The following is a 27554-nucleotide window of genomic DNA, read 5'->3' on the forward strand; positions in this document are numbered from 1 at the left end:
TTTTTTTTCCAAGACAAAGTCTCGTGCTATGTAACCCTGGTTGGCCTGGAGCTCTCTAAGTAGATCGGGCTACTCTCAAACTCACAGAAACCTGTCTGCCTCTGCTTCCTTCCTGAGGGCTCGGATTAAAGACAAGCACCATCAGCCCTGGCCCTAAATATTCTTTTGATATGAATATTCCATTCAGCAGAGTTCTCCAACTAACTGGCATAGGAAAAATAAGAATCATTCCTTCAATTTGGGCAAGAAAGAAAAACAACTGAAAAGTCTCACCTGCTTCGCAGTTCTCTTAGTCGGTGTCGAGCCCAATTTTGTGAAGTATGATAGTATAAAGAATGACAGCTTCTAGGTAACTCCCTCTGGATCCCAGAGAAGGCAGAAGACTTTTTGAAGGGCAGTGCCTTTGGAGAACAAGGTTTCTTAGCCACACCATCCCTAAAAGACCTTAAATTGGAGCAGAAAGGAAAGGAAAGAAAGAAGTCTTCGTACACTAGAAATACATTTTAACACTCAACAAAGCTGTTGTTACGGTCATGGAGACTGAGGCTGACTATGTCCGAAGAGAAAGCAGCCTGACCTAACAGAAATCCAGCAACCAGCACTGTTGGGCCAGCACTAGGTGGAAACCGCAGAGCAACAGTGGGGTCATTAGGCCTAGAATGTTCTTTAATTAGTTTTTATTCTATTTTAAAGGAAATCATTCACAAACTAGAAACAAGTTCCTAAGTAGAAACTACAATTGAGGGGCTGGGATTTTGGCTCAGAGATAAACTTCACAAAGTCTCAGGTTCTGTCTCTAGTACTTCAAAAGAAACTAAGATAATAATAAAATCTTAAGGAAGAGGCTAGAGAGATGGCTTGGTGGGTAAGGGCACTGCTGTTCTTTCAGAGGACCTGGGTTAGGCTCCCAGCACCCACATGGTAGCTCAAAACCATTTATAACTCCAGTTCCAGGGACCTGACATCTCTGTCCTCCAACAGCACCAGGCATGTACTGGTGCACAGACATACATGCAGACAAAACACCCAGCCACATAAAAATAAACTTTTTAGCAAAGCAGTGGTGGTGCACGCTTTTAATCCCAGTACTCACTAGACAGAGGCAGTAGACAGGTGGATCTCTGAGTTCAAGGCCAGCCTGGTTTACATAGTCAGTTCCAGGACAGCCAGGGCTACACAGAAACATGGTGTCTAAATAAATAAATAAATAGATAAATGTATAAATAAATAAATAAATGTATAAATAAAAAAATAAATGTTTGTAATACAATTTTTCCAAATTTTAGGGAACTGGATTGATGGGTCAATGGTTAAACGAGCTTGCTGCTCTCATGAGGACCAGAGTTCAGGTCCCAGCACCCATATCCAGTGGCTCACACACCCCTGCAATTCTAATTCCAAGGGATCCAACGCCCTTGGACCTCTGCAGGTACTGAACCTCTGCTACTTAAACAAGAAAAGAAGCAAATCTTTTTGTAGTTTTTTTTAGACAGGGTCTCATATGGCCCAGACTGGCCTTGAACTCCTGATGCTCCTGCTTCCACTTCCTAAGTGCTGGGATGACAGGCATGCATCACCATACCTGGCTCCAAGTCTTTCAAAAAAAGCAATTAAAAATTGTTTTCAGATAATATAACTCTGGTATCAATATGAAACCTTATACTTTTACTTATTTATTTATCTATTTAGTTATTTAGTTATTGCTTTTTCTAGACAGGTTTCTCTGTGTAGCCCTGGCTGCCCTGGAACTCACTCTAGACCAGGCTGGCCTCAAACTCAGAGATCCACCTGCCTCTGCTTCCCAAGCACTGGGATTAAAAGCATGTGCCACCACCGCCCCGCTGAAACATCATACTTTTTACCAAACATTGTATTTCAGCATTAGCCAAGAAAGGTGGCACATGCCCATGATCCCAGCAGTTGAACCGTAACTTCAGCTGCCAATTTTGCCCGATTCCATCACGTACCTGGAGTCAATCTTCTTCTCCATGCTCTGCTGAACAATTTGATGGAAATTCAACCAGTGATTATATGTGTTTCTGTGCCTGGATTACTGATGAACCACAGCCTTTTATCTTCCTCTTATAACTGCAGAAAAGGGACAGAAGAGAGTAAATTGCTTGTACACTCCCAGGGGTCATACTTCTAAATAGCTGCCTGCCTGCTCTGAGGTCCCTGCCCCTCTACTTCTTAATTCAATGCTAACTAAGCATGAACAATCTCTTATTGTCCTAGTTAGGGTTTCTAGTGCTGTGATGAAACACCATGGCCAAAGCAACTTGAGGAGGAAAGGAAAGGGTTTCTTTGGCTTACATTTCCACATCACTGCTCATCGTCAAAGGAAGTCAGGACAGAAACTCAAACAGGGCAGGAACCTGGAGGCAGGAGCTGATGCAGAGACCATGGAGGAATGCTGCTTACTGGCTTGCTCATCCTGGCCTTCTTATAGAACCCAGGATCACCAGCCCAGGGATGACTACACCCACGATGGGTCAGGATTCCCTGATCAGTATCCTATTGTGAAAGTGCCCTACAGTTGGGCAGTGGTGGCACATGCCTTTAATCCCAGCACTCAGGAGGCAGAGGCAGTCAAATCTGTTGTGAGTTGGATATCAGCCTAGTTTACAATGTGAGTTCCTGGACAGCCAGGGATGTTACACAGAGAAACCCTGTCTCAAAAAAATAAATAAATAAAAATAAAAGAGAAAGAAAGAAAATGCCCTATAAATGGACCTTATGGTAGCATTTTCTCAATTGAAGTCCCCTCCTTTCAGATAGCTCTAGCTTGTGTCAAGTTGACACAGAAGTAGCCAAAGCACTTTTCTTATTCTTTCTAATTTGTACTATTAAAAAGTTACTTCTGGCTGGGCAGTGGTGGCGCACGCCTTTAATCCCAGCACTCGGGAGGCAGAGCCAGGCCGATCTCTGTGAGTTCGAGGCCAGCCTAGACTACAGAGGGAGTTCCAGGAAAGGCACAAAACTACATCGAGAAACCCTGTCTCGAAAAACCAAAAAAAAAAAATAAAAAATAAAAAATAAATTAAAAAAAAAGTTACTTCTGGGGGCTGGAGAGATGGCTCAGCAGTTAAGAGCACTGGCTGCTCTTCCAGAGGTCCTGAGTTAGATCACAGCAACACATGGTGGCTCACAACCCTCTACAGTGGGATCTGATGTCCTCTTCTGGCATAAAGGCATACAGGCACTCATATACATAAAATAAATGAAAAAAATTTTAGTCTATTTTTCTCTATTATGTGTTGATTTTTTTTTAGACTTATGTATAGTGTTCTGCCTGCATGTGTCCCTGTAAGCCAGAAGAGGGCACCAGATCTCATTACAGATGGTTGTGAGCCACCATGTGGTTGTTGGGAATTGAACCAGGACCTCTGGAAGAGTAGTCAGTGCTCTTAACTGCTGAGCCATCTCTCCAGCCCCAATAAATAAAATCTTTAAAAAAAAAAAAAAAGTTACTCCTGAGCCAGGCTGTGGTGGCACATGCCTTTTAATCCTAGCACTCGGGAGGCAGAGGCAGGTGGATCTCTGCAAGTTTGAGGCCAGCCTGGTCTACAGAGCGAGTTCCAGGACAGCAGGGCCACACAGAGAAACTCTGTCTCAAAAAAAACAAAACAGAAAAGTAAAAATACTGTAATTCATAAGTGGATCTTGAACTTCAACTAAGGAATTTCAGGCCTTGTCTGTTGGCCTGTGGTAGTGTGACTGCTCCCACAGTGAGACTACATGTGTGTCAGAAGCAAGGCCACCACAAACAAGGTCATGTGATGCAAGCAACACAGACGAGGATTGCCCCAAACACCTGAGATTCACGACAGTTTATTTTTTAGTTCATTTTGGTCACATGTTAAGAAGCCTTTACTGTTGTCAAATTTTTCTAAACTCCCCCTATATGGAGTCATGACCCACAGTCTAAAAAGCTGAGATCAGGGCTGGAGAGAGAGTTCGGCAGTTAAGAACACATGATACTCCTGCCGAGGACTTGGGTTGATTCCTAGCACCCACACTGGATGGCTTACAACTACCTGTAACTCCAGTTCCAAGGGATCCAATGCCCCTGACCTCCAAGGGCACCTGTACACACATGCACATGTACCTTCACAGACACATAACTAAAAAAATAGTAAATCTTTGCGGTGGGGGTTTGGGGGAAGCATAGGAGCTGGACTGATGGCTCAGCTGTTTAGAACATTGACTGCTTTTCTGGAGTACCCGGATTAAATTCCCAACACTCAATGGTGGCTCACAACCACTTGTAACTCCAGTTCTGGGGAATCTGACAATGTCTTCTGACCTCCCCATTTTGGCTTCTGAGGGCAACAGACATGCACAAGGTACACAGACACTCATGCAGGCAAAAGTCACACACATAAATCTTATTTATTTTATTATTATTTTTAATAGTCATGAATCGGAGGTCAGGCTAGTGTGAACAACTTTGTGTTACAGAGATACTAGAAATGGAGTCCAAAGCACCGGACAAGCAATCTACCTCTAAGATGGAAGTACAGGTGTCTTGTGAGCCACCAGATAGGAATCAACTGGGGTCCCTTGGACGAGCAGTAAGAGTTCTTTTTTGTTGTTGTTTGTTTATTTTGTTTATTTATTTATTTTTTTTGAGACAGGGTTTCTCTATAGCTTTGGAGCCTGTCCTGGATCTTGCTTTGTAGACCAGGCTGGCCTCGAACTCACAGAGATCCACCTGCCTCTGCCTCCTGAGCTCTGGGATCAAAGGCGTGCGCCGCCACCGCCGCCACCACCACCCGGCTGCAGTAAGAGTTCTTAATAAGCGTTGAGCCAGTTCTAGGGCCCCTTTAATGTATAACCTTTCATTTAAAAAAAATATATTTTAAAAACCATGATAATGTGAAATACACACAAGTAGCTACAGTACTGTATAATTTTTAAAAAATAAAAGATTCTATTAAAGAAAAAGAGGACACTTATATATCAAGCCCCTGAGTAAGTTTCAACTACTGCTTCCAGGAAGCCTTGCCATCAAATCTTATTTTCTCAACACTTGGTAATTACCACACAATCTAAGGCACACGGACTACAATTAAGATGACATTTATAGCGCAGGTTCCATGCTTTCTCCAAAGCACTTTCCATGAACGACCCACTTTAACAATGCCACCTCAGCAGGTACTTATAATCACTTTCAGGTGATGCTCAAGGTCATCGGCTAACAGGGGGCAGAGGTGCCACTGGCGTTCAAGCCTCAGTACACCTCCAGAAGAGGATCCGTGGTACAAATGCAATGTGGGTTCAGCTCTCGGCTAGGTCACTCGAGAGCACCGTATACAAAGAGGCCCTGGCCCAGGTACATCCCTGAATCGAATTTCGATCTAATTAGCTTCGCGCGGGCAGGAGAATCACCTTAAAGAGCTCTCCACCAGGGGGAGGAGGATGCATAGGCCCTGCAAAAACAGCGCGAGAGCAGCCCGGGCAAGGAGGGCGGACTCCGAACGACCTCACGCACGCTCCGCTCTCATTTCCACGCCTGGACCAAAGCCTTGTGGGTAGGCAGCATCTCCTGCACTTGAACAGGAGAAAGAGCAGTCTCAGGGCTCAGCTTCTAGGCACCCGTCCTCTACCGGCTTTGAAGCAGGGGGATGAGCCATTCAAAGGCTGGGGTCGCTAGGCCTGGCCTCGTACCTGAGGGAGACGAGTCCTCAGTGAACGCAGGGAAGAGGTTGCAGAAAAGGCCAGCGGCCCCCGATTTCGCGCCCTGCGCCGGCGGCCCCGCCCCCGTCTCCAAGGCAACGCGGCCCGCGCCGGAAGCTGCTCTGTCGTGTTTAGTGCGCGCGCTCTCCCGGGGAATAGAGAGGCCTTTGGCTTCTCTCCGAGCTCGGCTGCTGACGGTTCTCTTGGCCGGAAGTATGGGCGCTTCTTGGATGCGGGTCTCCAGTAACGCCTCCTGCACGAAGCGGCGTGCGGCAGACAGGTGTCGGACTTGGGCATGGTAACACACGTCGGTAATCTCCGCATTAGATCGGCCAATTAGTGCTCTATCTTTGAAGACATAGCTTTGAGAAAAGACTAAGGTTTCATAATAAAAACAAGGAAGACTGTTGGGTGGGTGGGTGAAGATTAGAACCAAGAGGCCGCAGACATAACTCAGAGGTTAAGAGAACTTTTTGCCCATCCAGATTCCCAGCACCTACATGGTGGCTTTTGTTTTTTTTTTGTTTTTTTGTTTTTTTTTTTTTTTTTGGTTTTTCGAGACAGGGTTTCTCTGTGTAGCTTTGCGCCTTTCCTGGAACTCGCTTTGGAGACCAGGCTGGCCTCGAACTCAAAGTGTTTAAAACCATTTATTGGTGGCAACCATCTGTAAGAGGTTGAGGCAGGAGGATCACTGCAGTTTCAAAACAACCAGGCCTATTTAGTAAGTTGCAGTACATACAGCCTTGGCTAGAGTGAGACTATATGAATAGGAAGCAAATAAATAGTGTTTAAATACAGTTGGCTGAACTGTCAAGATGGCTCAGGAGGTAAGCCACCTGTTACTAAGTCATAGAACCTGAACTCAATCCCCAGGACTTCTATGGCAGAAGAGAACTCGCTGAAAAGTCATCCTTTGACCTCTAGCCACAAGCTATGCCCATGCACACACACAAGTAAATAAATAAAAGGTAACAGGAAAATAAATAAATCTGGCCTGGTGGTATATGCCTGTATTCCCTAGCTACTCGGGAGGCTGAGGCAGGAAAAATTACCAATTTTAAAACCACTGTTGAAATTTACAAAGACTTTGTCTCAAAAACAAAACAGCTGGGCCTGGTGGGGTGGCACACACCTTTAATTCCAACACTGAAGAGGCAGCAGGTGAACATGAGTTCCAGGCTAGCCTGGTCTACACAGAAAGTTCAAGGCGAGCTAAGGCTACAAAGCAAGACCTTGTTTCAAAAGTGCCCACAAAAGGGCTGGAGAGATGACTCAGTGGTTAAGAGCACTGACTGCTCTTCCAGAGGATCCAGATCAATTCCCAGCACTCATATGGCAGCTTTAACTTCCAGGGGTCCAGACACCACTGCACATTAAAAAAGAAAAAGAAAAAACTAAACAAAATGAAGTTATGTTTTAGAGAAAACCAACCTTTTGGTGATAACTCACCTGAAGTTATAGCTTCAGGTATTGATAAGGTAATTAGATTAATTTCATAGTCAAAATACTGGAACCATTTTTTAGTTTGCTATAAATTAGTCTTACAAGTATCATCACATAAATCATATAAATTTGATATATCCAGGATTAGAAATGGGTACTTTTTGTTTTGTTTTGTTTTTCGAGATAGTGTTTTTCTGTGTAGTTTTTTTTTTTTTTTCTCTGTGTAGTTTTATGCCTTTCCGGGAACTCACTTTGGAGACCAGGCTGGCCTCGAACTCACAGAGATCTGCCTGCCTCTGCCTCCTGAGTGCTGGGATTAAAGGCATGCACCACCACCGCCCGCCAGAAGTGGGTACGTTTTTTTAATACCTGGTTTTAATTATATGTATGTGTGCTCATGTCTGGTAAGGGAATGTTCGTGTGAGTGCAGATGCCCTGAAAATCCAAGGCATTGGATACCCTGGAGCTGGAGTTATAGGTGGTTATGAGCTGCTCAAAGTGGGTGCAGGGAATCAAACCCGAGTCATCTGCAAGAGCAGTAAGTACTGAGCAGTTTCTCCAGCCACTAAGTGTACTCTGGATTTGAGTTGATTTGCTGATGCTTTTTCCCATTGTGTGCATTCATTACCCTCAGCTTTGACAATCTGAGGAAAAGATAAGCAGTATTTCCATGTGAGTTACAGGAAAACCATCAGTCCTACCAGGAAGATGTAGCGTGTGTTACTTTCTATTGCTGTGATTAACACTGTGGGGAGACCAGACCTACCCAAGACTTTCTTAGAGGCCTTCATGAAAGGATAAAGAGAATTTAGTTTTGTGTCCTTGCCCAGGAACAGACTTGCCAGGCCTGTCCGATGCCTCTTAGGAGTCAAGATTGTCGTTTCTGGGGACTTAACTCTTCTCCGTGGATTGTGGTTATCAGTCCTTAGACAGTTGTCAGAGGTATCCCGTGTTCCCTTTGCCAACATGTGTTACTTAGCTCTCTGCTGACCTTGGCCGGTCCTCCCCAACCACCACAAATACTATATATGATGCTATGCTTCTTAAAAAACTTGCTTGGCATAAGTCACCAGCTTATGCAAGACCTCCTGGTCCCAGCTATTGCCTTTGTCTTCTTCATTTCATATCCCCAGTCCTCCCACTCAACAGTTTGCTGTGGGGGCCCCTTATCCCTCCCAATTTAGGTTAAAACACTACAACCAAGGCAACTTGTAGAAAGAAGGGTTTATTTGGGGTTTATAGTTCTAGAGGGATAGGAGGTCATGTGAGGAGCAAGGCAGAAAGCAGGCAGGCAGGCATGGCACTGAACAGCAGCTGAGAGCTCACATCTTGATCTGGAAGCAGGAGGCAGAGAGGGCACCCTGGAAGGTGCCAGTCTTTTGTTTTCTTTTCTCTTTTTTTTTTTTTTTGTTTTCGGAGCTGAGGATCGAACTTAGGGCATTGTGCTTGCAAGGTAAGTGCTCGACCACTGAGCTAAATCCCAACCCTGGTGCCAGTCTTTTGAAACCTCAAACCTAGCCCCAGTGACAGACCTCCTCCAGCAAGGCCACACCTCCTAATCCTTCCCAACCAGTTCCACCAACAGGGGATGAGCCTGTGGTGGCCATTCTCATTGAAACCACCACATATTAGTAATAACTAGTATAGGCTTCTTGGTGTCTAGCACTTCATGAAGCATTTCTCTTCTATAAAACCAAAGTTGTAACTAGGCCTAGGGGTGAATATCTTTAATCCCAGGACTCAGGAGGCAGAGACAGGTGGATCTCTGTGAGTTCAAGGCCAGCCTGGTTCCAGGACAACCAGGGTTACATAATAGAAAAGCCCTGTCTCAAAAAGTCAAGGGCTGGAGAGATGGCTCAGAGGTTAAGAGCACTGGCTGTTCTTCCAGAGGTCCTGAGTTCAATTCCCAGCACCCACATGGTGGCTTACAACCATCTGTAATGAGATCTGGTGCCCTCTTCTGTATACATAATAAATAAATAAAAATTTTTGAAAAAAAAAGTCAAAAAACAAAAAGCAACAAAGAAAAAAGGCTTAGCTAGTGCCTCGCTTTTTCACAGAAGTGAGTTTACAGGTGACCTTCCTTAGTAAAGTTTTACCTTTAACCCCAAATTGTCATTGTCTTCGTTCTCACAAACTAAAACAAAGCTTTTAAGAATGAAGAGAGGCAGGCAGTGGTGGCACAACACACGCCTTTAATCCCAGCACTTGGGAGGCAGAGGCAGGCAGATCTCTGTGAGGCCAGCTTGGTCTACAGAGCAAGTTCAAAGACAGCCACAGTTACAAAGAAAAGCCCTGCCTTGAAAAACCAAAACAAAACAAAAAAACCAACAAGGGGTTGGGGATTTAGCTCAGTGGTAGAGCGCTTGCCTAGCAAGCTCAAGGCCCTGGGTTTGGTCCTTAGATCTGGGGTGGGGGAAAAAAGACAAAATAACAAAAACCCCAACAATAACAAAAAAAAAAAAAAAAAAAGAAGAGACGTGAGGCCACAGTTCTATAATCTGTTAAATAGGACTCAGTAAAGAGTAGTCCCAAACTAGTATAGACAAGAGATTTTAGGAAATTAGTTCCAGGCACCAATCATGTTAGCAACAATTCCTTAAGCACTGACATACATGGCTTCTGGCACTTTTTAATACCAACAAGTTGACATTTCTCCCGTATAAACAAGTCAATTCTTGTCCTCTTGAACACAGTATCGTTTTTGTGAGTCCTTTATAAGGAACAGAATGTGGGATATAGCAAAAGTAACAATGCCTTCAGGACCAGGTTAGAAAAAGGTAACCCAGGGCTGGCATGTGTGGCTCCTGATAGAGCCCCTTCCTAGTGTATGCACGGTCCTGGGTTCAAGTCTCAGCATGGAAAAAACAAAACAAAAACCACACTGCAAATATCTAGACATTTATCCTTGAAATCTGAAGCTCGGGCCATATTAAGAGGCCATGTATAGGGAGGTGGAGAGATGTATCAGCAGTTAAGAACACTTGTTCTTCCAGAGGACCCAAGTTCAGTTCCTAGTACCCACATGGTTGCTCAAAACCATCTGTAACTCCTGTTCCAGGGGATCTGATACCTTCCTCTGACCTCTGAGGGTACCACACATACATAATAAAGAGGTCATGGAGGGGTGGGAGAGATGTCTCAGCAGTTCTTGCAGAGGACTGGGATACAGCTCCCAGCACCCACATGTTGACTCCATCTCTAAACTCCAGTTCCAGATGAGTCACCTTCTAACCTTTGAGGGCACCAGGCTGTACATACATATACAAAAGACACTCAAATATACATATAAAATAAAAATCTTTTAAAAAATAAAAAGGATAGGGCTGGAGATGGCTCAGAGGTTAAGAGCACCGGCTGCTCTTCCAGAGGTCTTGAGTTCAATTCCCAGCAACCATGTGGTGGCTCACAACCGTCTGTAATGAGATCTGGTGCCCTCTTCTGGCCTGCAGGCATACATGCAGGCAAAATACTGTATACATAATAAATAAGTAAATCTAATAAATAATAAAAAAATAAAAAGGACATGTGTTTCAAAGCTCCAGTAGCCCCAGCTGACAGTACTTTCAATTCCCAAGCACGTGAATAAAGGATCCTTTAAGGGGTCTTAGCTCCTGGCCTTTAAGCCACCATCAGGTGATGTTGAATGAATCAGAACAGCTGGTGGTACCCATTCAATTTATAAAGTTGGGAGCCAAATACTGGCTTAATCCTCTGGTTTTTGGTATGGCTTTTTTGTTATTTTGGTTTTTAGTGGTTGCTAGGGAAATCAAACTGAGGGCCTTGGATATATTAAGTTTGTACTGTGCAAATGAGCTACATCCTCAGTCCCTAATTTTTTTTTGTTTGCTTATTTTCATGTTTTTTTAAAGGTTTATTTAATGTGTATTAGTGGCTTGCCTGTGTGTATGAAGTGCACTACATGCATGCCTAGTGTCTTCAGAGGCCAGAAGGTGTTTGTCCTGGAACTGGAGTTACAAGTAGAGTGAAATCATCCAAGTGCTAAGAATCAAACCTGGATCCTCAGCAAGAGCAGCCTATGCTCTAAACTGCTGGGCCATTTCTCCAGGCTCTGCCTTTTATTTTTTGAGACAGGGTCTCACTATGAAGCCCTGGCTGGCCTAGAACTCACTATGTAGAGACCATGCTATCCAGGAGGTCACAGGTAGACATCTCCTGAATGTTGCAATTACAAGCTTGTGCCACCATGTCCAGCCCCAGTCCCAGCTCATTTTAATGTTATGTCTAATTACTTTTACAAGACAGAGAAGTACAAGCTTTGATTCCTTTCTGACAGATGAGACTGATGTTCAGGGTGGTGAAATTCACTCAGATTTCACTAAGTGACACTTGGTAGCTTTGAGAAAATTTATTGGGCTAGGAATGTTGTTCAGTTTTTAAGAGTACCTTCCTAGCACTGATTAGGACCTGAGCTTGACTCCAAATACTGAGTTCTGGTACCTAGCATGCCTGAGCTCTGGGTCTCTAACTCAGCACCTGGGTGTAGGTGCCTGCTGTACTCCATAATGAGAGAATTATTCTTATTTTCTCTCAGCTTTAAGAATCTAGATCCCGACGGGCGGTGGTGGCGCATGCCTTTAATCCCAGCACTCGCAAGGCAGAGCCAGGCGGATCTCTGTGAGTTTGAGGCCAGCCTGTTCTACAGAGCGAGATCCAGGACAAAACTACACAGAAAAACCCTGAACCCTGTCTTGAAAAAAAAAAAATTATAGATCCCGCTTGTGAAGGGGCTGTCTGTAGGTGCCATGTTAGGCTGTGAAGGTGGCAAAAAGAAGCCCCTGAAACAGCCCAAGGAGATGGACGAGGAAGATAAGGCTTTCAAGCAGAAACAAAAAGAGAAGAAACTCAAGAAGCTAAAAGCCAAGGCCGTGGGGAAGGGATCCCTGGCCACAGGTGGAATTAAGAAATCTGGCAAAAAGTAAGCTGTTTCTCATATCTGAGATGATGGTGACCCTCTTCCATTCCTATTTAAACATCTGGATTCCCTGCCATAACATCTTTGCCACCTACAGCTAGAATGAAGTGTTAACCTGGAGCCTGTTAAACATCTGGATTCCTTACTATAATAACATCTTTGCCACCTATAGTTAGAATGAAGTGTTATCCTGGAGCCTGTTGTACATTTTAATAAACTGTTGTTAATAGAAAAAAAAAAATCTAGCCAGGCGGTAGTGGTATAAGTCTTTAATCCCAGCACTCGGGAGGCAGAGCCAGGTGGATCTCTGTGAGTTCAAGGCCAGCCTGGTCTACAGAGCGAGATCCAGGACAGGCACCAAAATTACACAGAGAAACCCTGTCTCAAAAATAAATAAAAAATCTAGATCCCAGTCAGGCGGTGGTAGCAAATACCTTTGATCCCAGCACTCTGGAGGCAGAGGCAGGGGGATCTCTGTGTGTTCTGTGAGGATTGCCAGGGCTACACCGAGAAACCCTGTGTGTGTTGGGGGGGAATAAAGAAGAAAAGCAACCACTTTTCTTTTCCCACACTGTGTCTTTGCATAGGCTTTATTAATTTTTTTTTTCAGCCGGGCATGGTGGCACACAGCTTTAATCCCAGCACTTGGAAGAGGCAGGCAGATCTTTATTAAGTTATAGGTCAGCCTGGTCTACAGAGTTACACGACAGTCAGGGCTGCTACAAAGAGAAACCCTATCTCACAAAAAAAAAAAAAAAAAAAGTTTTTTCAAAGAGTCTTTATGCAGATTATCTAAGGCTTTCCCCTCTCGTTGCCAAATTTAATCTTTATTACTACTATTACCGTCTGGCAAACCAAGCTAAAGATAAATACATTCCTAACTCTGTACAGCCTACATTGCAGTGGAGATTCAGGCCTAAGTCTTCTGTCTCTTGTAAGCAGTTCTGGAGGCACACACCTGTAATCCTAGCCCTTGGGAGGCCAGTAAGGGTTACATACTGAAACCCTGTCACAAAAGATAGTTTGTGAGAAAGACTTTATTAATAATTTCAAAGGGGGGAAATTACTTTTGTTGCCATGGCTCACAGAAAGAAAGCTAAGTAGTTTCCCAAGTAAAATAAATGATGTTCAAATGCTATGTTGCCCACGCTGGCTTTGAACTCCCGGTCCCAAGCTCCACAAAATTAAGATTACATGCTTAGGCCAACATGCTCAGCCTCCATGTTCTTTAGAGAGAAAAAACTAAGTCTCCCTCCACGCCCAAGAAACATCTACTGTAGGCAGTCCCACCGTGCAGAAACAGCTCAGCATTCTCAAGCAGACCAGGGTCACAAGTGACCTTCCCAGAGCCGCCGTTCTTGGATTATTTAGTTATATGCGTATCTGTATCCCCATCAGCTTGAGTTTCGGGACTCCGGCAAAGGCTAAGCGCCCGATACCGGCCATCTATTTTCCCCCAGATACTTAACTCTTCCCTTCCCATGCAGGGTAGAGCAAGATTCAGGTTGTTCATTGGAGATACAATTAATTTGTCAATATTCTTCACGTAGTATCAAAAATAATTGCGGCAAACTTGCGTATTAATGCACCAGCCCTTATGGCTAATTCTCTTCTAGTAACTTGAGGAACAAGTTTTTTTTTTTTTTGGCGGGGGGAGAATCAGGGCGCTCAGAGCTTTACCCTAGATCACGCCAATAGTAAACACAAACACAACACCGCTATGGTCTTCTAACTGGCTCCTGCTGCCCAAGCTCCAGATGTGACCCAGCCTGGTGACAGCCAGCGACCGGACGAAGCCCACCCACCCAGGCCACCCGGCTCGCGCCGGCGTGGCGCGGGTCCCGGACAGCGCGCTACTGGCTCCGCCCTTCCCGACGCGTGGGAACGGGGCGCCCTTCCTTGAGCTGCCCACAGCGGCCGCCTGAGCGTTCGGGCGCAGGTTCCCGCAGCCCCCGTCGGGACCACTTCCCCTCGGCCATCGTGCCTGTCTGGCTATAGCGCTCTCGCCGTCCGGCCCACGCAGAGCTCAACCCGGAGCGCGCCGTACAGTGCGGCTTTTCCGACAGGCACCGCCGGGGACACCCCAGGTCCTGGGCGCTGCGAGGGCGGTGCCAGGGCCCGCGGTGCGCGACGGGGGTTATTAGGGGGAGGGGGCGGAGAGCTACGCCGGAGGGCCGGGCCGCGGTTACGGCGGCTGAGGAGAGCCAGCCCGAGCGGATTGGGGGGGGCGCAAGCACAGGCCGCGGGCAGCGGCGCCGGGCCTGGAGCGAGCGCGGGGGGGACGCGGCGGCCAAAGCGCGGGGCCGCCCGGCGGCGGGCGCTCCGAACAAGGGTACGGCAAGAGCGGGGCCCCGGCCTGCGGGCGAGGACGGCGCGCTGCCCCGGGAGCGCGGGCGGCGGGGCGCGCGCAGGGGGCGGCAGAGGCGCGAGGCGCGCGGGCGGCCGGCGGGCAGCAGGCGGGCCTGCGCCGGCTGTAGGCGGCCGGCCTGTGGACTTGGTCCCTGCTCCCTCCGGCCCGCCTCTCTCTGTGAGTATCGCCCCCGCCCTTCTTCCCGAGGAGGCCTCTGGCCCGGGGCCTGCGCGAGGGGCTGGGGGTTGGTTTAAGGAGCGGAGTTTCCCAGGGGAGGCCCGCACCGGACCTTCCCTAGCCGCGGACGCCCCTCACATGGCCACAGGTGTGGCCGGCTGAGAGAGGTGCGCCCGGGCGGCTTCCCCAGCCTCATCCACTGGGGTAATAAGGGGCAGCTGGTGCCATCCATTGACAAGTGACAGGCACTTTCCAGCAGTCTGACTTCCCGGATCGGCAGCCTAACCAGTCCTGCCCCTACTCTACTCCGGGAAACTTCACCAGCACCGCCTGGTCGGTTCTCGTGGCAGTGACTATTTTGGTTTCTCTTTGTATTAAAGATAATTAAAGGTTGTACCCTGAGTTGGGCCCCTTCCACTTCTGCTTTCCTTATGCTGTGGATCCTCAATACTTAAGGTGGTTCTTTTTCCAATTTAGTTCTGGTTCATACCATAATTTTGGGGTGGATTTCTTTACACAACTATTTAGAATTTTTTCCCCTCAAAGTTTGTTTCATAAGCAGCTAAGGTTTCTGAATATTTATTGTTCCCTTTGACAATTTTGTGCTGAAATTTATCTTCCCAGGTGCAAAAAAATTGTATACCAAGAAGCCATGGAGAAGAGAAGTGTGGATGAAACAGAAAATGGAGATGCTTTCTTTGACCTAAAGAAACTGCCCACCTCCAAATCCCCCCATCGCTATACAAAAGTAAGTTCTGTTACTGATGAAGTAGTAATGTGTAGCTATTTCATTGGAGTTATTTCAAGTGGTAGTCACTGGAGACTAAATAGTAATCAGTTTGGTCATTTTCTTGGAAGTGTGACTACTGGGTTTAAACTGTAGGTTTTAGGTGAAAGGCTGTTTTCTCAGACCCTGTATGAAATTTGTAGATAAGTATGTGTTTGCACTCAGATGTTCTGTAACAGTTGTGTGATTGGGTAGAATGGGATCAGGTGAGGATTCCAGTTCTGGGATGCTTCACAGGATCAGTGTCTTTTGTATTGATGTTTCCTTGAAAGTCCAATTTCTGTAGGAGTGGCATGGTCAGGAGTAATTGTGGACTTTTTAGTCCGTTTTTTTTTTCTCTTTTGTTGTAATTCAGATATGAACTCAACAAATGCAAGCCTTCATTCATTATATATTGTATATTATTTTCTATTGCTTAAGAATACATAGTGATTTTAAGCTTCCTGTTTTTGTTTTTGGAGACATTGTTTACCTATGGTACTCTCTCACTTCAGCCTCTTGAGTGTGAAGCTAGAGGTGTGCACTACTACAGCTGGTTTTAAACTGGTCGTCTTGCTGTCTTCCCTAGCTCAGGAACCACATCAAGATTTTGTACACTTAGTAAAGATAATAGCAGCTGTGTCGTATTGGCTGCTAAGTGTTCCTGAACAGATTAACAAGTTGTGGTAAACTATAAGTTCATTTCTGGCTTTCTAAAATGCCCTGGGCTAGAGTATATGAAACGTTCCTAAAGTGGAAAGTCTAGGGATTGTGTTGGAGCTGAGCCCATGTCTGTATTTCCTTAGTATGAACACCTTCATGAATTCCAGCATGGCTTATTGTCCCTAGCCTCCTTTACTTAGTAAAGCTGGGCCTTATTTGTGTACTGCCTTTACTGTTCCTTAACTGATAAAGTATCATGTGGTAATTTTCAGCGTTAGAGGAGAGAGAACGAACGGATGGATGAATGATGAGGTATGCACGGGAGGGAATTTTTAGCGTAACATGAGTTCTTGATTGAGTGCTTTCCTATCAGCCAGTTGTAGACCAGACCAGGCACCTCCACCTCCCTAGCGCTGGGATTAACCAATTTGTCAGAGAGCTTTTGGTTGTGAGCCTAGCCTTGAATGGCTGAGCCATCTCTCCAGCCCATCAGAGAGCTTTTGAACTGTATTTAGATTTTGTCTTCCAAATGTAAGTGCTCTCATGCTTGAGAAGTGCTCCACAACTTAAACTCATTGCCTAAAACGTTGGCAGGTGAATTCTGAATGTATCAGATGAAGGGAAATGGCTTTGAACTACTTACAAGGGTATGTGATTCCAAATTTCCTAGTTCTTGTTTGGTTTTTTGAAGTAGTCTCTTCTGTGGAAAACTGACAAATGATGTTTGTCAGGTAGCTGAGATACAGAGCTGCTCTCTGAGGTTGAGCGTGGCCTCTGCTATGCTTTCAAGTATAGGAAGTCAAGTTAAAGTTACATGGTGTCTTCACACCAACATTTAAGCCTCTGTGACAGTTAACCAGGATATTATAAATGGGTTGATCGTGTGCTTCTGTCATCCTGGAGGGGCTTAAGTCATTGATATTTAATTTCTGATCTGTTTTGCTAAGCTGTGTTCCCAAGAATGAAAGCTACGTTTTGCAGTCAATACAATGGTACACACCTTTAATAACAGCTCTCAGGCGAGGCAGGTGGGTATCTGTGAGTTCAAGGCCAACCTGATCTTCATAGTGATTTCTAGGACAGCCAGAGCTACATGCTGAGACCCTGTCTTGGAAAAAAAAAAAAAAAAAGAAGGAAAGTAAGCCTTAGAGAAGAGTAAGATTTAAATTCCAGGTAGAAGTCAGGAATGAGATGATCCGTTTCCTATACAAAAATCATCTTTGATAATTTTATATGTATCTTCCATAAGCAGTTGAGTGGTAACCTCTGACAGGTAGCTTTTGAGTGCTGTATTTAAGCCAGCATAAAAATAAGGATGCCTATTTTGAGGAAAGCAGAATTAGGGTGTGAAAAATCATTATCCGATCTTAATATGTCAGCTCTCCAGAATATATAGCTAACTGGAAGTTCTTAGCTGGTTGGCAAGGCCATAGGTACTGGGTTCTGACTGTTGTTTCCTGCTTTTTCCATTTTAGCTCATCTTGAAAAGTTGGGACTCCGGTTCTTTGACCCTATGAGTATTCTCCAACTTGCCCAGCATGATAGGAACTTTACCTATATAAGAAGCCAGTCATTGCACATAGAAATTTGTAGAGGGAACCTTTAATTCAAGAAAGGGTGCTGTAATGGGATATTGGGCTTAAGGGCAACCTACCCAAGAAGGTGGGAGTTTGGCTGAGAGTTCCCAGTAGTTCAGCTAGACAGGAGCAAGTCTGGTAATTAGTGGCACAGCTTCGGAAAGGGGTGATGCACCTTCTTGTCCATGAAAGTTTTGGAGAAGGAAAGAGAGGCTAAGGATTGTTGCGTGCCACTAATGGACTGGATTACTACTTTACCTTTAACCCGTGTGACCTTCAGTATGACACTTGGCTTCTCTTTTTTTGTTTGTTTGTTCGTTTGTTTGAGACAGGGTTTCTCTGTGTAGCCCTGGCTGTCCTGGAACTCCCTCCATAGACCAGGCTGGCCTCAAACACAGAGTTCCACCTGCCTCTGCTTCCCAAATACTGGGACTAAGGGTGTACGTAACCAGACTCGGCCACTTAGCTTCTCTTAATCTCATTCATTCTTTTCCTCCAAAGTAAAGATAGAATACAGCTGATCTTCTTGCAGTATCTTTTATGGTGAATGAATGAGAAAGTGCAGGTCCAGTGCCTGATACACAGCAAATGCTAAAAACTGGATGATGTGTTAAACAGGCCTACTCAAAGATGAGCGTCCTTTTAACACCAGCTTTAGAATTAAGGCAACAGCTTTCCAAATGGCAGTGAGTAACCGCCTTCTTTTGCTGTTATTTTGGCTGAGCATGGAGCCCTCACAGCCCAATGCCTGCTAGGTATACCCTCTTCCCCTAAGCTGTACTGCCCACCTTCATCTCCATTCTAACACTGAAGCAGATAGCCCTAAAAATAACTTCAATGTTTTAGGTTTCTTTCGAGTAGTTATCAACCTGTTTACTATTTTGCAGTTTTACATTGTTTTTATCAGTTGTATTGACTATTTAAAGTCAAGGCTTACTTTTACTGCATTGGCCAGGTGCACAGGTGGAAGAATTTTGAACAAAAGGAAAACAGGCTTTCTCATTTTTTTCTAGTAGCGTTTTCATAGTTTCCTATGCACTTCTTCACTAGAAGTGTCTCTGTCAGATCAGCCACTGTTAGATTAGAGTAGATTTGGCTCAGTGTGGTGCTAACCTAACTGTCTGTAAGAACTGTCCTTGGAGTCCCCTTTAGTAGTTAGCTTCATGAATGACATTGACTTGATAGCCATCTACAGGTGCTTTTACCCCATTGCTATTTGTGTGTGTGTGTGTGTTGCACGTGTGTGACTGTGTAGGTAGTGACACCCATGTTTGCATATGCAGAGGTCAGATCAGGTTATGAGTATCTTCTCTATTGCTATCTGTTTTATTGTCCTGAGACACAGTCCCTCACTGAATCAGAAGCCCACTTTTTGGCAAACCTGGCTGGCCAGCAAGCTGGTGGAATTCACCTTTCTCCATCTCCCATACTGGGATATAGCCATACTCTGCTTTTTAGATGGGTGCTAGAGATTGAAACTCAGGTTCTTGGGTTTATAGAGCAAGTACTCCTATCAAGCCATCTCTCCAGCTCCCATTATTTTTTTGGGTTTTGTTGGTTTGGTTTGGTTTGGTTTGGTTTTTGTTTTTTTTTTTCCGAGACAGTTTCTCTGTGTGTAGCCCTAGCTGTCCTGAAACTTACTCTGTAGACAGGCTGGCCTCAAACTCAGAGATCTGCCTGCCACCACATCAGGCCCAGCCTCCTAAGTGCTGGGATTAAAGGAGTGTGCCACCACTGCTCAGGTGACAAGTTTTTTTAAGGGAGGCTGACACACCTTCCTTCAGAGTGTAGTTCTTGGGCAGTTAGTAGCTTGTTTCTTCTGCCTAGTCAAGTTTTAGTAACCTGTGCGAAAAGTGAAAAGCCAAGTTTTAAACTCTTTAGTATCCATAAGATAACTTCAGAGTTAGGCCTACAGTCTGTAAAGTTTATGAAAGAGTGCTCACATTCTGGTGAAATACTTGGGAGACCTTTCCAAGGATTTTATCTTCAGCTAAAATAGAAAGTTTTCTTTGAAAATATCTTTAAAGGGGTTCCCTTTTAAGGAATAATTGACATTAAGGGCTCTTGATGAGATGGTAAGCTGAAGAACACCTTTCTTTTTTTTTTTTCGGTTTTTCGAGACAGGGTTTCTCTGTGTAGCTTTGCGCCTTTTCCTAGAACTCACTTGGTAGCCCAGGCTGGCCTCGAACTCACAGAGATCCGCCTGGCTCTGCCTCCCAAGTGCTGGGATTAAAGGCGTGCGCCACCACCGCCCGGCAAGAACACCTTTCTTGAGTAACTGAAAAAATTACAAAGGTAAGAAGTGTTCTGTATATAGTTAAAGACCAAGCTGCCAGCTGCACAGTTTTATTCCCAACGTCCAGGAGGCTGAAGCAGGTGGATCTCTGAGTTTACGGCCAGCCAGATCTACATAATGAGATCCTGCCTCAGAAAAAGGAAAGAAAAGGTAGTGGCTGCACATGCCTTTACTCCCAGCACTTGGGAGAGAGAGACAGACGGATCTCTGTGAGTTCGAGGCCAACCTGGTCTACAGAGCAAGTTCTAGGACAGCCAGGGATACAAAAGGAAATCAGAAAAAAAAAAGAAGAAAGAAAGAGTAAGCTGTGTTGTTTTAGCTTGTGGTATCTTATATGTCTTGGGACATTGCTAAAATGTAATACATTTAAACTGTCTAAACCCAGCAAGAAAGGCTTCTACCTCCCTAAATTTCCAGGTAGATTTCAGGTCACATTTTGAGAAACATTAAGGAATTAATTTCCTTTTCTTCTGTTTTTTGATTTCTTTGTTTGTTTTTTGAGACAGTCTCTCTTGTAGTCCTCACTGTACTTGAACTTACTATGTAAACCAGGCTGGCTTGAACTCAGAGATAGTGTCGGGATCAGAAGCATGCTCAACCATGCCTAGCTGCATTAACTTATTTTTCTTTCATGTTATCAAGGATGAACCCCAAGGCCTCACTCATGCTAAGCAAGAGCTCTATTATACCCCAAGTAAATCTTAGGGGGTTTTGTTTGTTTGTTTATATGTTTGTTTGTTTGTTTGTTTTCTGACACAGTCTCATAGGATAACCCTGGCTGGCATGGAACTAGTTGTGTAGACGAGGCTGACCTCAAACACACAGAGATCCTCCTGCCTCGGCCTCCTGAGTTCTCGGATTAAGTTGTGTTCCACCAGACCCTGCAGCATTAATTCTTTTCTTTCTTTCTTTTTGTTTGTTTGGTTTTTTTTTTGAGGCAGGGTTTCTGTGTATCCTTGGCTGTCCTAGAACTCACTTTGTAGACCATGCTGGCCTCGAACTGTCTCCCGAGCTGGGATTTAAGATTGTGCCACCACTGCCAGGTGTTAATTCTTAATCTCTGAGGTCCATTAGAGTTGTTTTGAAAGTATGAACACTTACTATAGGAATAATCCAAGTAAATACTTAAGGATTTGGACAAGAGCATCTTGTACTCCTTGAGGCCACAAAAATGACTTAAGAAGCCTTGTTCTTAAGATGAGAAATTCAGTTTCATGTAGATGTTTATGGTTATAACCCAGGAATTGTTTTGTTTTCATGTACATGTCTGTATGTGTCATTCTTCAGAAAGGAACTACCTTATTTGTCTGTCTTGTACCTCACGAAGTATAGCAGGCTAGCAGACTGGCCAATGAGCCCCAGGAATCTGGCTGTGTCTGCCTTAACCAGGCCTGGTGCTTTTTCTTTTTAGCATGTAGATTCTGGGCTTCATGCTTAGAGGGCAAATACTTTACCAACTGAGCTGTTTTGCCAACCCCTACTTGGCTGTTTTAAATAAACTTTAAAAATTGGTGTAGCCGGGCGGTGGTGGCGCACGCCTTTAATCCCAGCACTCGGGAGGCAGAGCCAGGCGGATCTCTGTGAGTTCGAGGCCAGCCTGGACTACCAAGTGAGTTCCAGGAAAGGCGCAAAGCTACACAGAGAAACCCTGTCTCGAAAAACCAAAAAAAAAAAAAAAAAAAAAAAAAAAAAAAAAAATTGGTGTAATTCATTGTTTTAAAGTGTGAAATCTATTCAGCTGTTTCTAGTGAAATCAGTTATCCAACTATGGTGACTGTCTACTTGCAGGTCACTTCCATTCCCAGACTAACTCTGCTCATTGTTTGCAGTCACTAGCCTTTCTCCCAAGTCCCTGTCTGTGTGAATTTACCTGTCAGAACATTTCATATATATGGAATTGTAGAGTTTGTCTTCTTTCAGTTAGTGTAATACTCTCTAGGCTCCTTCTGAACTCTCCCCCCCGCCACTTCCATTCTATGTATTGTAATTTTGCCCTCTTTATTGCTAAATAGTGTTTCACTGTGTGACTATACCACATTTTGTGTACTGTAACTAGTCTTTCTCTATTCTGCCTGCCAGCTCCTGAATAACCACACGGAAACTTCTTATTATGAAAGCTTGGCCGATCACTTAGGCTTGTTCTTAAGTATAGCTCTTTTTTTTTTTTCAAGACAGAGTTTCTCTGTGTACCTTTGCGCCTTCCCTGGAACTCACTTGTTAGCCCAGGCTGGCCTCGAACTCACAGAGATCCGCCTGCCTCTGCCTCCCGAGTGCTGGGATTAAAGGCATGCGCCACCACCGCCCAAATATAGCTCTTATAACTTAGATTAGCCCATATTTTTATTAATCTATGTTTCACCAAGTGACTTTGTTGTTGTTGTTGGTGGTGGTGTTTGAGACAGGGTTTCTCTGTGTTGTTTTGGTGCCTGTCCTGGATCTCGCTCTGTAGACCAGGCTGGCCTGGAACTCACAGAGCTCTGCCTGGCTCTACCTCCCGAGTGCTGGGATTAAAAGTGTGTGTCACCACCGCCTGGCTTTTACCTCTATCTCATTTTGTGTGTCTGACTCATTCTGTGTCTGGCTTCTCCCGAATCTCCGCCTTTCTTTCTAGCATTGTCTTTGCCCAGAAAATCCTGCCTAGCTATTGGCCATTCAGCTTTTTATTAAACCAACCCAAGTGACAAATCTTCACAGTGTACATAAAGATTATTTCACAGCAGTATACCATTAATAGACATGATTTTTTATTCTTTGGCTATTACAAGCTACCACTGAACATCTGTATGCACAATACGTTTTGGGATGGACTGTTTTATTTATTTTTTTTGTATCTACTGAGGAGTAGGATTGCTTGATGTTAGTTGTTTTAACTTTTTTGAGGAACTGTGAATGTATTCCACAGCAGCCACAACATTTTACATTTCTATCTAGTTTTTCCACATGCTGGCCAAGCAAAATCACTGAGTTAAAATCCCTGCCCTTTGATACATTTTTATATACATAGTCTTTTTTTTTTTTTTTTTTTTTGGTTTTTTGTTTTTGGAGACAGGCTTTCTCTGTGTAGCTTTGGAGCCTGTCCTGGAACTCACTCTGTAGCCCAAGCTGGCCTCGAACTCGCAGAGATCCCCCTGCCTCTGCCTCCCGAGTGCTAGGATCAAAGGCTTGCGCCACTACCGCCCGGCCGACATAGATTCTTCTTATATGCCCCTCACTTCATTTTCTCTATTGGCTACATAGTGTATTAGTATATAGTACATTTGTTATAGTTAATGAGCCAATGTTAGTATACAGTTAGTAGCTGATCTGTATTATACATGTTTTTTTTAACTAATACCCTACTTGAGGATTGCTTCTAGGACACCATATTACATTCAGTTGTAATCACTTCTTTGGCTCCTCATTTCTCTCTTTAAAAAAAAAAATTGTTTGTGCATGCTTGCATAGATATGGAAGCCAAAGAGCAAGATACAGGAGTCGGTTCTCTTTCCTTTTACCATGTATGTGCCTGGGATTGAGATTAGCCTTTACCTGATGAACCATCTCACCAGCCTCTCATTTTACTTTTTGTAAAACCATTTGTTACTCATGTTAATTTTGAGTTTTATTGTTGCTTTTGTGGGGAGGAGGCACTTTTTCGGGAGGCAGAGACAGTCAGATCTCCGAGTTCAAGGCCAGCCTGGTCTACAAAGTGAGTTCCAGAACAACCAGGGCTACACAGAAAAATCCTGTCTCGGAAGAAAGAGAAAAGTTTCTGTATTATAATGTCTGCTGTTGCCAGGCTGTTCACCCTATTTCCCTGGACTCCAGTCTCCACAAGTGACTTGAGGTAGCATGCTTGTCAGTGCTTTGAGGCTTTGTTCAGAAATTTGAACAGTCTCCAAATACTATCTTAAATTTGAAGTTTCATTTATATTAATTCTCTAAACATTTCTAGGTATTTCTAGTTAATAAAACGAATAATTCACCGGGTGTGGTGACTCACACCTTGAATCCCAGGACTCAAGAAGCAGAGGCAGGTGGATCTCTGAGTTGGAGGCCAGTCTAGTCTACAGAGTGAGTTTCAGGATAGCCAGAGCTACTTAGTGAGACCCTGTCTCAAAAACCCAAAACAGTTTATAAGTAAATCTTAAATACATTCAATTGCCTCTATGATATAGGTATGATGATGCCATGAGTGGTTGGTTATCATTTGGTTCGTTGGTTTCAGTCTCAGTTTTTGTTCTTTTTTTAAAATATCTTTAATGATTGATTTATTCTTATTTTACATGCATTGGTATTTTGCTTGAATGTATATCTGTATGAAGGTGTCAGATCATCTGGAACTGGAGAGACAGACAGTTGTAAACTGCCATGTGGGTGCTAGGAATTGAATCCAGGTCTTCTGGAAGAGCAACCAGTGCTCTTAACCCCTGATCCATTTTGCTAGTCCCCTGGTCTCAGTTTTTTTTTTTTTTTTGGTTTTTCGAGACAGGGTTTCTCTGTGTAGCTTTGCGCCTTTCCTGGGACTCACTTGGTAGTCCAGGCTGGCCTCGAACTCACAGAGATCCGCCTGGCTCTGCCTCCCGAGTGCTGGGATTAAAGGCGTGCGCCACCACCGCCCGGCTTATGTTTGGCATTTTTAATATGTTTTGTTTTGTGTCTCAGTTTTTGAGACAGGTCTCACTGGATAGCCTGGGCTGATCTCAGTGTTCTTCCTGCCTCTGCCTCCTGAGTGCTAGGATTACAGGTATGCACTGTTAGGCCTCACTAGATAGCCTGCTTTTTAAGACTACAATGTCTTCTGGTGATAGAGCAATGTGCTCTCCTGAAAACATTTAGAGACCTCACACATCTTGTAAGACACTTTGTGAATTCATGGTATGCTTGTGTGCAGTCATTATTGTGGGTAGGGAGAGTAAATCTGCCCTCCATTTTTAGCCCAAGATTTAAGAAACAGCATGCATTGTCTTTCATTGCTGAATGGGTGCCTTGCAGAGGTCACTGCATAGTGGGACTTGCCGTGGTGTGCAAAGCAGTTGTAGTATTGTATTCATATAAAAGTTTGTGAATTACAGTATAATTTGTTTTCTTCTATAAATGGTTAGGTGTGTTCTAATAAGAGGTAATCGAGGTTTTGGCATTTCATTTACATAAGCAGGTACTATCTACACATACAGAAGCACTTACTTGGTGATTTTGGTGAAAGGACTTAAACAAATGAGAGTACACTCAGCTCCCAGGCCTTGGCTTACAGTACCTTCCACACTTCAAGGATCATAGAAATGGGTGACTCCAGGGTGAGACAGGATGGGCACAAGATAAACCAGAAAGGCAGTGTTGCTAATTTATTCATTTATTACTTTTGGACACATGGTCCCTTATGTAACCCAGGCTGACCTGAAACTCTTAATCTTCTTGTCTCAGCCTTATGAGTGCTGGGGTTCCAGCTGTGTACCACCGTAAACTACAGAAGCAGTGATTGTCTCACTAAAGGTTTGGGCACATACCCTGCTTGAAGAAGGTCCCTCTGGCAAAATCTGGGACTGTTTGGGCATCAAAATAATTAAAGATATTCATAAATTAAGGGCAGTTGAACTGGGTGTGGTGGCACATGCCTTTAATCCCAGCTCTTGGGAGGCAAAAGCAGGTGGCTCTCTTGAGTTTGAGGCCAGTGTGATCTACATAGTGAGTTCCAGGACAGCTAGGGCTACATAGAGTCTGTGTCTCAAAAAGGGGTGAGAGGGCGGGATGTTTGAAAAACTAGGAATCTGAGAGTCTACATCAGTATATAGAATTTTTTTTTTTAAAGATTTATTTATTATGTATACAGTGTTCTGTCTGCATGTATGCCTGCAGGCCAGAAGAGGGCACTAGATCTCATTACAGATGGCTGTGAGCCACCATGTGGTTGCTGGGAATTGAACTCAGGACCTCTGGAAGAACAGCCAGTGTTCTTAACCTCTGAGCCATCTCTCCAGCCCCTAGTATATAGAATTAATGGGAGAAGAGGAACATGGACTACAATGTAATGTCAATTGCTGGCAGGGAGATAAGGGGAAATGGCTGTAATTTGGAAATGAAGAGTGAGCAAGAATCATTAGACATGGAGTTTAGGGGGAACTATGAAATGAAACCCCAGATATTTGGATGATTTTAAGTTGTCTCCCACAAATCACAGGCTTAATTCAAAACGGGAAAGTAGTAACTAAACCAAAAAAAAACCTTTGACCTTGTGATCACTAATTAGGGGCAGCTGTACATCCTGCACCCAGAGATGACTTTCTGAGAAGGATGTATCTCTTATGTTTTGTTTTTTTGAGACGGGGTTTCTCTGTGTAGTCCTGGCTGTCCTGGAACTCAATCTGTACACCAGGTTGGCCTCGAACTCAGTTCCTCCTGCCTCTGCCTCCCGAGTGCTGCGATTAAGCATGTGCCAACACTGCCCAGCTAGAAGGATATATCTCTTATGCTTACCTTTGGTTATGAGGGAACATTAGATAAAGAACACTTAAAAGATTCGAAGCCAGGGCCATGGTGGTGGCCCTGGCTGTCCTGGAATTCACTCTGTAGACCAGGCTGGCCAACCCAATTTTCTTTCTTTTTTTTTTTTTGTTGGTTTTTTCGAGACAGGGTTTCTCTGTAGTTTTGCGCCTTTCCTAGAACTCACTTTGTAGACCAGGCTGGCCTCGAACTCACAGAGATCCTCCTGCCTCTGCCTCCCGAGTGCTGGGATTAAAGGCGTGCGCCACCACCGCCCGGCCAATTTTCTTTCTTTTAATTGTAGCATAAAGTGAAAATCGAGAAGGTACTCTAGTCCAATATCTAGTCTCCATGTATACCTGTAAACACATGTACACTCATATACAAATGAACACACATGAATATACACTACACATGTAGTAAATGCATAGTGGATTGAGGGATGGTTAGCAGTTGAGAGCATTTGCTGTGCAATCACGAGAACTAGGGTTTCCCAGCACTCACATAACAATCTTGGATATCCCTATAAACATCTGTAACTCCAACGCTGAGGGATCTGAAGTTCTTTTCTGGCTTCTGAGGATGCATGGGTACGCGTTTCTGTACAGCCCATACATGTACGTTCTCTCACACACACACACAAACACACACACACACACACACACACACACACACACACACGAATAAATGAAAGGTTTTTTTTTAAGTATATGGGTTTTATTGTTTTCTGCTCTTTTTTATTCTTGCAACTTTATTACAATTGGCAGGGGGTTCCTATCCTGGGACTGGAGAAGATGGCTCAGTGGTTGAGGGCACTGGCTGTTCTTCTAGAGGACCCAGGTTCAATTCCCATCATCTACAAGGCAGTTGACAACTGTCTGTGACTCTACTTCCAAGGGATGTGACACCCTCTTCTCGCCTCTGCAGGCACCAGGCACACGTAGTACACAAACATATGCAGGCAAACACCCACATAAAATAATTTTTAAAAAGTGACCTAACTGTCTTTCCTTTAAGACTGCATTTCCATGCCTTTCTGAGCATTTTGTGTTGTGAATTTTTACTTGGTTGTTGGACAGGAGGTTATGGGAAAACATTTTATAAAGAAACCAACTTGTAGCAATCTTTACCGTTTGATAGATAATGTTGTTTGAGGTTGCTGGTTCAATTCTAGTCTTTTTGGAATTTTAAGTCCAAAATTGTAAGAA

General features: G+C 44.3%; 3 protein-coding genes across 12 annotated transcripts in view; 2 read left to right on the plus strand and 1 right to left on the minus strand.

Moving 5' to 3' along the window:
• Sfi1 (SFI1 centrin binding protein) overlaps positions 1–5783 on the minus strand; it is a 59644-nt gene extending 53861 nt beyond the window's left edge. For 6 of the 9 annotated variants that reach the window (XR_008217679.1, XM_052736289.1, XM_052736286.1 and 3 more), the window contains exons 1-3: positions 5392–5623; positions 1968–2088; positions 274–444 (exon numbers count right to left, since the gene is read on the minus strand). Coding sequence is in view for 8 of the 9 variants with exons in the window: in XM_052736289.1 (XP_052592249.1) it covers positions 274–444; positions 1968–1990 (194 nt within the window). In the remaining variant the exon portion in view is untranslated. Of the gene's footprint in view, positions 1–273; positions 445–1967; positions 2089–5391; positions 5624–5670 lie in introns of those variants that run through there. The other 3 variants (XM_052736284.1, XM_052736283.1, XM_052736282.1) reach the window with 3 other exon arrangements.
• Positions 5784–9593: 3810 nt separating this feature from the next.
• Positions 9594–12957, plus strand: LOC128109125 (translation machinery-associated protein 7-like). The gene has a single exon (XM_052736307.1). The coding sequence runs from the start codon at positions 11889–11891 to the stop codon at positions 12063–12065; it is 177 nt and encodes a 58-aa protein (XP_052592267.1). The 5' UTR covers positions 9594–11888; the 3' UTR covers positions 12066–12957.
• Positions 12958–14292: 1335 nt separating this feature from the next.
• The window catches only part of Eif4enif1 (eukaryotic translation initiation factor 4E nuclear import factor 1), a 42889-nt gene continuing 29627 nt past the window's right edge, over positions 14293–27554 (plus strand). The window contains exons 1-2 of one of the 2 annotated variants that reach the window (XM_052736294.1): positions 14293–14390; positions 15210–15333. In XM_052736294.1, the coding sequence (XP_052592254.1) occupies positions 15238–15333 (96 nt within the window). In that variant the 5' untranslated portion in view covers positions 14293–14390; positions 15210–15237. Of the gene's footprint in view, positions 14391–14459; positions 14586–15209; positions 15334–27554 lie in introns of those variants that run through there. The other variant, XM_052736293.1, reaches the window with a different exon arrangement.

The sequence above is a fragment of the Peromyscus californicus genome, unplaced genomic scaffold (assembly GCF_007827085.1).
Source record: "Peromyscus californicus insignis strain IS unplaced genomic scaffold, ASM782708v3 Scaffold_13__1_contigs__length_99412109, whole genome shotgun sequence".
Lineage (NCBI taxonomy): Eukaryota > Metazoa > Chordata > Mammalia > Rodentia > Cricetidae > Peromyscus > Peromyscus californicus.